The sequence below is a fragment of the Mustela putorius genome, unplaced genomic scaffold (assembly GCF_011764305.1).
Source record: "Mustela putorius furo isolate JIRA1106 unplaced genomic scaffold, ASM1176430v1.1 tig00003853_pilon_pilon_pilon, whole genome shotgun sequence".
Classification (NCBI taxonomy): domain Eukaryota; kingdom Metazoa; phylum Chordata; class Mammalia; order Carnivora; family Mustelidae; genus Mustela; species Mustela putorius.
The window spans coordinates 15,460,594-15,473,046 of record NW_025422005.1 but is presented as its reverse complement, the minus strand read 5'-3'; the positions used below and the strand labels follow the sequence as shown (position 1 = coordinate 15,473,046).

Genomic DNA, 12,453 nt, shown 5'->3' with positions numbered 1-12,453 from the left:
CATGCAGATCTTCTTTTTTTGTGTGACTTTGGACACCTTTCAGTGCCACTTTCTTGGCCTCAAAGCCTTTTCTTTGGCTTTGGCTTTGGATTTGGGAGGGGCAGGAGCTTCCTTCTTAGCCTTCTTATTGTTAAGTGGTCTCTGCACCCACTGTGGGGCTTGAATTCTGAGGTGGGCATATGCCCTCCTGACTGAGCCAGCCTGGTGACCTGAATTGTTTTTATATCCTACAAGATAGACTTTAATTTTTAAAACATACATATATTATTGGGAGGCTTTTGGGAAGGGATTTTTAAAAAATTATAGTTGACAATCTATCAGGTGTACAGCATAGTGATTTAACAATTAAATATGTTATGAGCTATTCACCAAGAATAGGAAATTAGAGTAATGGTGGGAGTGGTTAGTAAGAATTAAAGAGGACTTGAAAAACTATAGGACTAGCAGATGTAGGGAACAGCCACTACCCTCGGGGCAAAAATGCACACCCCAGGAGGACTCTTCACTCACACACACACACACACACACACACACACCCCACCTCAGCACCCCCCGCCGCCCCGGTCTGAAATCTGGACTTCTGCAGAGTGTCCTGTGCAGGCTCACTAGATGCCTGAGAAGGTGCCGAGTTGCTTCCTCAGTAGGGACCCCAACTTCAAACTGTCTACAGGGAAATCCAGGGCCTCAGAAACCTCTGTGAAGTCGTCTAAGAGGGCACCTAAGAGGTCATTCACATAGTGGTTTTTCAAGAGGAGGTGCCTCAGGGGAGGCGGCCTTCGGTGGTGACTGCCAGAGGAGGCGCTGCAGGAAGCTGCAGGGTTGACTGCAGGAGCTGGTGGGGCAGGCACGACTGGACCCTCCAGTGCCCTCTGCTGTCAACACTTCACCTTGCGTGGGCTGGTGAAGGAGAGACGTTAGCCTGGCTGATCCTTGTCACAGAGCCAGCAGCGCAGGGTAGTGACTGCACAGAAGATGATGCTCAAGTCTTTGGGGCTTTTGAGATCCACTTTTCCTATTTAAGATACTTTCCTGACTCAATAAACTCTAAAATTCTAGCATTTTAAAATGCATCATTATATTCATTCCAGTTTGAATCCTGTCACTTGCTTAATTCATGGCAAGTTTGCATTAATGAGATTGTATTAAAATACCTGGCCATCTTATGTGAATGGTAAATACAGTCTGTGGTTTTCATATTGGACTGAACTTTTCAGTGGTGATTTGACACTAGAAAACTATGGTCGTGGTTGCTGTTGGGATGTACATGTAACTCTTCCCTTTAGGGGATGTGTATGGATAGCCACGGCAGCTTCCTTACTTCCAAACAGATGTGATTACTAATTTGTTTCTATTAAATTCTTAGAACTATCATAAAACACTAATATTCTATAAAGTTAAGGGTGCTTCATTTGTTTTCATGTAAAGAAGTACATATTTTAAAGAAAAGTAGCACTTTGCTAAAAACAACGTATTTTTTCAATAGATTATGAGCCTCAGACAATTTGTGAGCATCTTCAGTATTTGTTTGCCTTGTTGCAAAACAGTAACAGGCGATACATTGATCCATCGGGATTTGTTAAAGCCTTGGGCTTGGACACAGGGCAACAGCAGGTAAGAACCTTTAAATTCTATATTTTTTAAAGGTTTATTTATTTATTTGTGAGAAAAAGAGCACAGTTGGGGGTGAGAGGCAGAGGGAAAAGGAGAGAGAGAGAGCGAATCCTCAGACAGACTGCCCACCGAAAGCGGAGCCCGATTGGGCCCTGAGATCATGCCCACCGAAATCAAGAGCCAGACACTTAACTGACTGAGCCACCCGGGTGCCCCGGAACCTTTTAAGTTTTTTTTAAATATAAAAAGATATCTAAGCGTTCTTTAGAATGTTCGTAGGAGGAAGTGAAGTAAAATGCTTCTTAATTTTTTTAAAAATTTATTTATTTGTCAGAGAGCGGGCACACAGGCAGGCAGAGTGGCAGGCAGAGGGAGAAGCAGGCTCCCCGCCGAGCAAGGAGCCCGATGTGGGACTCGATCCCAGGATGCTGGGATCATGACCTGAGCCGAAGGCAGCTGCTTAACCAACTGAGCCACCCGGGCATCCCATAAAATGCTTTGTAAAAATTAACTTTTTCCTTTTCTTTTTTAAAGATTTTATTTGAGAGAGAGCATGAGAGGGGAGAGGGTCAGAAGGAGAAGCAGACTCCTCACTGAGATGGGAGCCCAGTGTGGGACTCGATCCCGGGACTCCAGGACCATACTTGAGCTGAAGACAGTCCTTCAACTGAGCCACCTGGGCGCCTCCCCAAAATTAACTTTTTTCTGTTTTGAATTAGAGCATTTATTTAACTGTCCAGCATGTTACCCATTTACCTTGGTCCTATTTCTGACAACTCATATGTTGGTACTTATTTGAAGATGCGAACTTCAAAACGCGAACATTTCACTCACTTATCGCTGTTTGTATCCGAAGTTGAAAAGCAAGGTACGATTTTTCTTTTTACTAACCCAAACTTGTATTGTAGGATGCCCAAGAATTTTCAAAGCTCTTCATGTCTCTGTTGGAAGACACTCTGTCTAAACAAAAGAATCCAGATGTGCGGAACATTGTCCAGCAGCAGTTCTGTGGAGAATATGCTTACGTAACCGTGTAAGTGTGTGGCAGCTTTCCCCACAGCACGTTGTCTTCTGAGACGGTTACTCACACGTCATCTCATTTTCAGTTCAGTTCCAAGTTATGGCTTTCATGGGCCAGCATGGGGCCAGTAGTATTTGTAGTGTAATTCATTTTCATGGGAACATATAAACAGCGGACATGCAAAAGTACAGTTGAATCCGTTCAGAGGTCGAGTGCCCCGTGTGATTGAGTTCTCACCGCGTAGTGGATGTCGATGCTGTGCACTCAGAGACAAGAGTGGAGCCAGTAGGGTACTGAGAGTGAACGTAAAACACCTCTTGAAATTGTTCCTGATCATAAACTACATGCCTCACCAATCACTTCCTGGTTTTTTTTTTTTTTTATATTTATTTATTTTAAAGAAAGAATTTATTTATTTATTTGATAGACAGAGATCTCAAGTAGGCAGAGAGGCAGACAGAGAGAGAGGAGGAAGCAGGCTCCCTACTGAGCAGAGAGGATGATGTGGGGTTCCATCCCAGGACCCTGGGCTCATGACCTGAGCCAAAGGCAGAGGCTTTAACCCACTGAGCCACCCAGGCGCCCCCTGTTTTTTATTTTTAATATATAGTGTAAATAATTTCCATGACCGAAAACCAAGGGAAAATAAATGCTTCCCATAGTTTTAGAGTGTGATATAATGGAACTTCATTGTTTTTCTACTCTGATCTTAATTTTACCGCTCTGTTTTATTACAGTTGCAATCAGTGTGGCAGAGAGTCTAAGCTTTTATCAAAGTTTTATGAACTGGAGTTAAATATCCAAGGCCACAAGCAGTTAACAGATTGCATCTCAGAATTTTTGAAGGTATTCGAACTTTGGCGTATATGTTGTTTCTGCTCATTAACCAGTAAATACTATTCTGAACGTGTTTTTTGATTTAATGGGTAAATTCTTTAATAGCCTTTTTCATATATGAAGTGTCTCTGTTTCTGTAATGATCTGGAAGAAACTGTAAATTTTAAAGTGCTGAAGCAGACTGTGTGTTAAAATAATTTGGGCCTCTTTCAGTTATTTTACATGTAAAGTTCTGTGTTAAAACTTGGATGATTAGGGGTGGTGGAGTGTTTGAGGAAATCTGAGCTCTACAATCCAGTTAAATTGCCTTTTCATTTAAGGAGAACTACAAGGTGTGGAATGCAATTTTTTTTTTTTTTTTTTTTTTTTTTTAAAAAACATCACTCTGGTCATTCTTCAGCCCCTCCACTCCGGATTTGTTCTTGCTGTGTATGTAGATGTGTATGTAGATGCATGTGGAGGGACAGGAGTGGCTCCCTTTCCTTCTGAGTTGGGAAAGCTACTTGGGGAAACCTTTGTTACCAAGTGAGAACAAGCACATGGTATCATAGACAAGCTTACGCTATAGCTTCCTTTCTTAAGATATTTTTGTACCTTTTTTCCTTTCTTAGCACAACTCTTAGCCTACTTCAGATACTTCCTGAATTCATTCAGCTAGTTACTGGTTGAGTGCTTAACTGCACACTGATTTGGTATTTGGGGATAACCCTAGTGGGCAAAACCGGAAACTTTTGCCTTGTAATGTTAGTGGTGTGGGGACTGGGGAACGACCGTAAAATATGTAGTGTGTCACCTAGAGCAAGTACTGCGGAGAATAATCTGGGAAGGGGACGGAAGATGTGGTAGGGATGAGAGTGGGGTTGGTTGCTGTTAGAAATAAAATGATTGAAGGTGAAGGAGTGAGCCATGGAGGAAATGGGCAGAAGTGCAGAGCTTGAAACAACAAGAAAGTGCCTGGTGGTTTGAGGAACAACAAGGTCACTGTGGCTGAAGCGGACAAGCAAAGGGGGGAAGGATGTTGTAGAGGTAACTAAGGAACATGTCCAGTAGAGCCTGGTGGGCCTTGGCCAGAGACTTGACTTTGAGTGTGGGGAGATGTCATCGGGGGTAGTAAGCTTAGAATTGTGATCTGTTTGAACAGGACAGATCTGGGTACTGTCTTGTTTGGATTTTCGATATATTTTCAAAGTGGAGCTGATAGAGTTTGCTGACTGGACCTGGAGAAAAAGGAAGGAGTCAAGGATTGCTAAGTTTTGGCCTGAGTGCCAGGTAGGATGGAGTTGCCAGAATTGCTCTGGGAGGTGCTGTGGGAGGAATGGGCTAGGGAGAGGGATTGGGAGTTTACTTTGGGGTGTGTTAGATTTGAGGCGTGTGGTTCGGGGTTTTGGGGTTGAAATCAGGACTGCGAGACGAGGACCAAGGACCGAGTCTTTGGACATTCAGACACAGGGACTCAGGGAGGTAGGAGGAGCTAGCAAATGATGCTGAGCAGAAGGACCGGCCAGTAAGTTAGGACACAACAGGAAAAATTTAAAACCACCAAGCTATACCACTGAATTTCCTGAGGTCTTTTAAATTTATCCCATCAGCATGATTCAGCAATTTTAATTCTGTATGTGACTCGTGTGTGTGTCTGTGTATGATTTTGTATATATGATCTATGTAGTTCTGTATTCTGGTGCCCATATGTAATTTCCACCATTTTCCACTGTTCTTAATTTGGTTGCGTCAAGTGCTTATTTATGATTTTTTATTTTTGAGAAGTACTTTTAAAAATCACACATTTGGGAAAGAGCCCCAACAATTTTAAATCACTGTATGCAAATTAATATCACTTCTAAGTAGTGCCTTCTAACTTGGGTGTCTTTCACTACTTAGAGTGGCTCGATCTTCAACAGGTTGCGAGGGCTGTTACTTAAAATGAAATTATGCTGTACAATCAGACATTTGATTACTTAAAAAAAAGCTTTCTGTCTTCTAATATTTTTAAAGTAATGTCTTATTTCTGATCAGGAAGAAAAATTAGAGGGAGACAATCGATACTTTTGTGAAAACTGTCAAAGTAAACAGAATGCCACAAGGAAGATCAGGCTCCTGAGCCTTCCCTGCACCCTGAACTTACAGCTGATGCGTTTTGTCTTCGACAGGTAAATATGTATGAGGAGCAGTGTTTGCTGCTCGTCGTGGACTAATGCGTACAGATTTTACCATAGACAGATAATAGCCTCTCCAATTTGAAACTCAATATTTGGGAATGACAGTTGTAGTTGGGACCTGCCCTTTTGAAATGCCAATAATGGCCGGTTTTATCACAAAATTCTTACGGAAGCCAGCCATATCTGAGGAAGAACTAGGAAAGTAGGAAACCCTTATTTTTACTCTATTAATGATTAAACACTGCAAAGGAAAACAAACATAGGTTAAGAACTGAATTATCTTGATGTTCTGTATTTTTGAAAAAGAACTAGAGTAAATTTCTACTTATTACAGTCTTCCAACCTGCCCAACCCCCATGGGAATATATCTTTGATTGTGTAATTAAAGGAAATATGTGCACATGCGCATTACTTCTATGAAGCGGGAGCATCTATATAGCTCTCTTTTGTGATTATATTAAAACTTCTGAAAGTAAGTTTGGAATCAACATTTTAAATTCATACTTTTAGCCTATTTTTTCCCCCAATTTTAAGACTTTTTATAATTTATGTTGACTTCTAATCGTACAAGTTTTTGAGCAAGATTGTTGAGTGCAACTTACCTAGGTACCATTGAGTTTATTAAAATAGCTGGTAGAGCTTATACATTGTTTTATGATTGTTTTAAATATAAATATAATTAGCTTTCCTCTTGGTTAGGCAAACTGGACATAAGAAAAAGCTGAATACCTACATTGGCTTCTCAGAAATTTTGGATATGGAGCCTTATGTGGAACATAAAGGTAATATTTTTACCGAGCAGTGGTAATTATAATGCCCAGAGACTGTAACTTGTGGTCAGCTTGTGATGCATACAGAATAGCATTTCATGACTATACTTTGCTAACCTCTATCTGGGAATAAAGGCTTTTTAGGCAAGTCGAGATGTTACTTCCATTTTCCATGAGTAAGTACACCACAGGGATTACATGGTTCATCAATATCTACAAAAGAATAAAAAGGGGAGACGGTGTTTTACTCTCTGAACCCACGCGGGGTACCTTAGTATCAATGCCATGTCTGCAATCCCTCATAAAATTAAGTCTGTCTGAGCTGCCTCCAGGTTTTTAAAAAATCTTACCAAAACCATTGGGTGGCATAATTCCAATATTGATACTGTAGGTCTTCCTATCTGTGATGACTGATGAGTTCTAGGAAACTTATGCTATGACATAGTTTTGAGAAGAAGTAATTTACTGCCTTTTCCTTTTGGGGGTCATCGTCTCACTCCACAGGATGGTACCTGAAAGAGAAAAGAATCTGACCCTTTTGTTTCTCTTCCCCTGACTGGAGGGGACTGCTTCCCGTCCTTTCTCAGATCGATCTTATTTATTAAATTGTTAATATAGAAATTTGATCATAATTTTTGTCTCTTGCCACAAAAGCTTCTAGAGGCGACTTACAATAGAAACAAGCCCTAAAAACCTTTGAAAGAAGCCATCGGGGAGGTTGGGGAATGAGCTTTAAAAACGTGTGGTCTGTCAGTGCCACGGTTTCAGATTTGAACTCAGTGGAGGAGGAAACAAGCTGGAGACCTTGCTCTTGGACTTGGTCTTTGTTTTGTTTGACTGAATGAATGTAACTGTAGTTCACCGTGTGTGGTGATTTGCTTCCTGCCTAAGTTGTTAGGTAATTGTTTGAAATTAGAGATGTCTGATAGCCTAGTGGTGTCTCAGGGGTCAGAAACATAGGTATAAAATTGGCACTTTTCTTGACGCCACTGCATGACTTTGCATAGTTCTTATCGTTACTAAGCTTATTTTGTATTTGTCCAGTTTATACGGTAAGGAAGACGAGACGATTAGGAAGTAGACTTGGTAGGTCAAAAAAACCTGTAGAAATAGCTAAATTTAGTGTGTTGATTAAATGTAATAAGCTTTTATTTTATTTTTATTTTTAATAATTTGTTGAAAGATTTTATTTTTAGAGGGAGAGAGGGAGAGAGAGAGAGACACGGGGTTCATTCCCAAAACCCTGAAATCATGACCTGAGCCAGAATCTTGAGTTGGACGCTCCAACTGACTGAGCCACCCAGGCACCCTTAAGATTTTATTTTTGAGTAATCTCTATACCCAGTGTAGGGCAGAGAGCGTGATTCTTGATCTTGGGGTAACGCGTTTCATTGGGTGTGGAGCCTACTTAATTAGAAACAAAAACGGGGGCGCCGGGGTGGCTCAGTGGGTTAAAGCCTCTGCTTTCGGCTCAGGTCATGATCCCAGTGTCCTGGGATCGAGCCCCACATCGGGCTCTCTGCTCAGCAGGGAGCCTGCTTCCTCCTCTCTCTCTGTCTGCCTTTCTGCCTACTTGTGATCTCTGTCTGTCAAATAAATAAATAAATCTTTTAAAAAAAATAAAAAGAAGAAAAGAAACAAAAACAGGGGCGCCTGGGTGGCTCATTCGGTTAAGCATCTGCCTTCGTCTCAGGTCATGATTCCCGGGGTCCTGGAATCGAGTCCCACATCAGGCTTCTTGCTCAAGGGGGAGCAAATAAAACTACCAGAATTCTGAAGTTGTTAGTATAACGAATGGATGAGCATGAATTCAGGTGAACAGTGGTATCGTGATATGAAAATGTCTCTGTTGTCTCTTGGTAATACAGTTGTGGTTACTGCTTCCATTTGTTTGGCTTATTGTGATCATTTAACTTAGGAAATACCATGAGGAACTCATATTGTCGGCTCTCTTTCCTACTTGTCTGCTTCAGTGGTCTTGTCTTCACCCTCCCGCAACCACCCACAGGGTTGGGGGCGGGGGAGGCACACACTCCCTTATCCTGCCATTGTCTGCACCATATATGTCGCTCTACCCATTTATCCTACTTTTTATAATAAAATGTAATGCATTCATAAGAGTCCAAAATACAAACATGTGTGGCTTGCAGAATTCTTTCAAAGTGGACATCTGCATAAGCAACATCCAGCTCAAGAAACAGAACTTTCCTATGACCCCAAAGTCTCTTTTGTGTCCCTCCCAGTAACAGATGCTTCCCCCTGCCCCAAGACCCTATCATAGGCTCTAATCTGGCTTTTATGGCAGTCTCTTCTGTTATTTTTATTAATTTTATTTATTTGCTTGCTTGCTTGGTTTAGTGTTTGACGATGTAAGTTTCCATCCCTAAACATCAGAGTTGAGATTCCCTTTTTCCTTCTGGGATGGTGCTGGGTGAAACCTAACCCAGGACAGGGTCTTGCACTGTCCCCCTCCTCTGCTCCATCATCTGGCTGATGGTTGAAGGTAGCTGGAGAAAAACACCATCCTAGCTGTGTGTTTGCTTGCCTCTCAGACTTCTTATATTGAGGAATTTCAGATTTATACCAAAAAAATTGAATTCTGATCTATATCTTTTAACTGCATCAGTTAGTCCAGTTACCCTTAAGGTAAGTACTGATACTTCCTCTGATTCAAATCTGCGTCACTTTCTTTGGTTTTCTTTTACTTGAATAGATTTTCAAGCTTCTCATTTCTTGAAACATAGAAAGCCTAGTTTCGCAATCCCTGACTGATGTTAGAATATTGTGCAGCCTAATTTTTGCTGTCTGGGTGGGTTCTTTTAATGTTGCCGTGTTTCTTCTGTATTTGGTTATCTTCGATTGTGTGTTGGTCATTGCCCCTGGAATTTTCTTTGCGGCGGGGGGGTAAAGATTTTATTTGAATAAAAAGGAGGGAGAGCGAGAATGAGCAGTGGGGAGGTGCAGAGCTGGAGAGGGAGAAGCAGACTCCCTGCTGAGCAGGAAGCCCTGTGTGATGCTTGGTCCTAGTACCTGAGCTGAAGGCGGATACCCAACCGACTGAGCCACCCGGGTGTCCATATCTGAGTATTTTTTTAAATTATTTTCAGCTAGGGTCGTCAGGTGGGTGTTAATCTGTGTTACTGAATCCCCCACTGAGCTGAAAGAATGCAGAGACTTTCTCCTTTTACTCAGCTGCTATAGCCCTGTGTTCCTAAAAGTGTGCAGCATGTTTGTTGAATGGGTGATTGGCTCTGCCTTGTGACTCACTTCTTGCAGTTTGAAGGAAGTTACAGTGATGAAATCATCAAGGATATGTGCAAAGACTATTCTGCCAAAAAGGTAGTAATTATTGTTTAACTTTAATAAAAGCTACTGGTTTAAATGTCCAATATGGGAGTGGTTCGATGTATTATACCTTATGATATGTTCCAGAAGAACATTTAAGGATGTAGAAAGATGTTAATGATTTGTTAGCACCTGTGGGTTTCGGTATTAATAGTGCAATTAGTAGTGTTAATTTATTATTAGAGTATTAATAGTGGTTACATCTGTATTGTAGGGTTGCTAATGAATTTATTTGGTTTCTGATTTTTAATGTGTAGAAGTGATGTTTTCCAGTACATATGTAATTTCCCCACTGTAACTAGTTAAAAGATTTTTTTCAACTTGTATCTGAAAATGTCAGTATTCATTCATTTGCTGGTATCTTGATGTATGGGTAAAGTCTTCTCTTGCATAAACCACATGCATAATATATAGGCTGTGACTTGTTTTTGGTTATTTAAAGTGAAATGGGAATTTAAAAATACTTACAAAGATCTGAGTGCAGAATCATTCTAGATTTTTAATGTTATCTATCCTGGTTGTTTCCAGTTACCTTGGCCTACACCTATTTTGACAGCAGTTTTTCTTTTTCTTTTTTTTTTTTTAATTTTTTTTTTTTTAATTTATTTGACAGACAAAGATCACAAGTAGGCAGAGAGGCAGGCAGAGAGAGAGAGGAAGGAAAGCAGGCTCCTCTGTGGAGCAGGAAGCCCGATGCGGGGCTCGATCCCAGGACCCTGGGATCATGACCTGAGCCGAAAGCAGAGGCTTTAACCCACTGAGCCACCCAGGCGCCCCAGTGACAGCAGTTTTTCTTAATGACTTACCTTCAGTTATTCCTAAAACATTTTTCTTCTTCTTCTTCTTCTTCTTTTTTTTTTTTTTTGAATCAATAGCTTTTTAGTTTCACACTCCATCTGGTTAGTTTGTGTAAGTAATTTTGTGGCAAGAATAGGAACAGCATATAGCTCAGCTAGCTTGCAGAAGGGCAAGGCCTACAACAGAATAGCTTTGTAACCCTGACCTGGGTGCCCAGAATGTCAGAGCTTTCTTTCCATCTGTAAATTTTGCAGAAGAAATGGAGAGTTAATGCAGTGAGCTGCTTAAGATGTGTTTACGTTACTCTGTAAAACTGAATTTTTTTAATCTTAGGTGTCACATTTTTGTTTTATTGTAGGTGACATGTTTTGAATTTTCTCAGATGTGTAAACAATTTTAATCATTACAATTCAGACTCGGGATATAAGAAGAAATATATTCTTTCACTTTCTCCCTTTCTCTTTCTCCAGGTGGGTCCTATGTGTATGAACTCAGTGCAGTCCTTATACACAGAGGAGTGAGTGCATATTCTGGCCACTACATTGCCCATGTGAAAGATCCACAGTCCGGTGAATGGTATAAGTTTAATGATGAAGACATAGAAAAGATGGAGGGGAAGAAATTACAACTAGGGATTGAGGAAGATCTAGGTAAAACCTTTAAGTTGTGAGTGCCCTTTTAAAATATAAATTTTTTTTTTGTTTTAACTAGAAATTTTTGTGATAATCTTAAGGCCCAAGATTGGGTTCTGGATATTTGCATTTCTTAAACACACGTAAAGTCTCTGAACATCGTTTATTAGCAATGCCTGAATTAAAAAAAAAAAAATTGTTTTTCTCCCCCAGAGATGGTTTCTGTAATGGTTTCAGTGCAGTTTGAAGGCAAATATTCAATAACCAGTTTAATTTTGGGTAGGAACAGGGATGGAAAGGGGAGAGGATAGCAGGTTATCAAGCTTAAACAGTACTGATGAACAGTAGATTGAACATAGTAGAATTTGTAGTCCTTTTTTTGGGTTAGGAGGGTCATTTTGGGGAAGTAGCTCTAGCAGGGCACCATTGCTCTTGAGAACAGTGCCTATCCTGTTGAGTGTCTTTTCCCATCCCTGGAATGTGAGCAGTACCTCTGAGGGGTGAGCTGCTTGTTTTGTAGTGATGAGGTCTGCCATCAGGAGTACTTGGCGAATAGCTGTTACCAAGTCTGTGTTCTTGGCCCAGAATACACACTTACTCCCACTTCCCGCAGAAGTGAATGGTTCTTCCAGTAGGAGCCATCTTGGCCGAGCTTCTCATCACTTTATTATTGTGTTTGTCATTTTTGAGTGAGGTTTCGACTATGGGGTCTAAGTACTAGAAAAGGATTGTCCCCTGCCACTGTTCTTAATCAAATCCACTTTCTCAAGGTGTGAGGGAGGAGCATGGCCGTTCGAGTTGGCTTTTGGTGCATATAGGGAATCTTTCTGTGGATGTTAAGAGGAACCATGTTTTCATATTTTGTAGAGGGAGTTCCCATTTTTAAATCACATGTAGGGTATTATGCTAAGCAAAATAAGACAGTTACCCTATAGTCTCGGTGATACGTGGAATTTGAGAAATAAGACAGAGAATCATAGGGAAAGAGGAAAAAATGAAACAAATCAGAGAGGGAGAGAAACCTCTTAATCCTAGAGTTTGTCTCTTAATAAGAGACTCTTAATCTCAGAAAATCTCAGAAAACAAACTGAGGGTTGCTGGAGTGGAGGGGGATGGGAGGGAAGGGGCTCTTGGGTCATGGACAGTGGGGAGGGTGTGTGCTATGGTGATCAGTGAATTGTGAAAGACTGATGACTCCCAGACCTGTCTCCTGAAACAAATAATATATGTTAATAATAAGAGAAAATAGAAAATACTACAAAAAATTAAATCACATTTCGATG

The 12,453-nt window shown here is 40.8% G+C and overlaps 1 protein-coding gene across 11 annotated transcripts in view; it reads left to right on the top strand.

Annotated features, from left to right (window-relative positions):
• USP48 (ubiquitin specific peptidase 48) overlaps positions 1 to 12,453 on the top strand; it is a 93,486-nt gene that overhangs the window by 32,058 nt on the left and 48,975 nt on the right. For 9 of the 11 annotated variants that reach the window (XR_198624.3, XM_045063922.1, XM_045063921.1 and 6 more), the window contains 6 exons: positions 1,484 to 1,611; positions 2,520 to 2,644; positions 3,370 to 3,478; positions 5,483 to 5,616; positions 6,325 to 6,407; positions 11,009 to 11,188. Coding sequence is in view for 10 of the 11 variants with exons in the window: in XM_045063922.1 (XP_044919857.1) it covers positions 1,484 to 1,611; positions 2,520 to 2,644; positions 3,370 to 3,478; positions 5,483 to 5,616; positions 6,325 to 6,407; positions 11,009 to 11,188 (759 nt within the window). In the remaining variant the exon portion in view is untranslated. The remainder of the gene's footprint in view (positions 1 to 1,483; positions 1,612 to 2,519; positions 2,645 to 3,369; positions 3,479 to 5,482; positions 5,617 to 6,324; positions 6,408 to 11,008; positions 11,189 to 12,453) is intronic. The other 2 variants (XM_013047987.2, XM_013047984.2) reach the window with 1 other exon arrangement.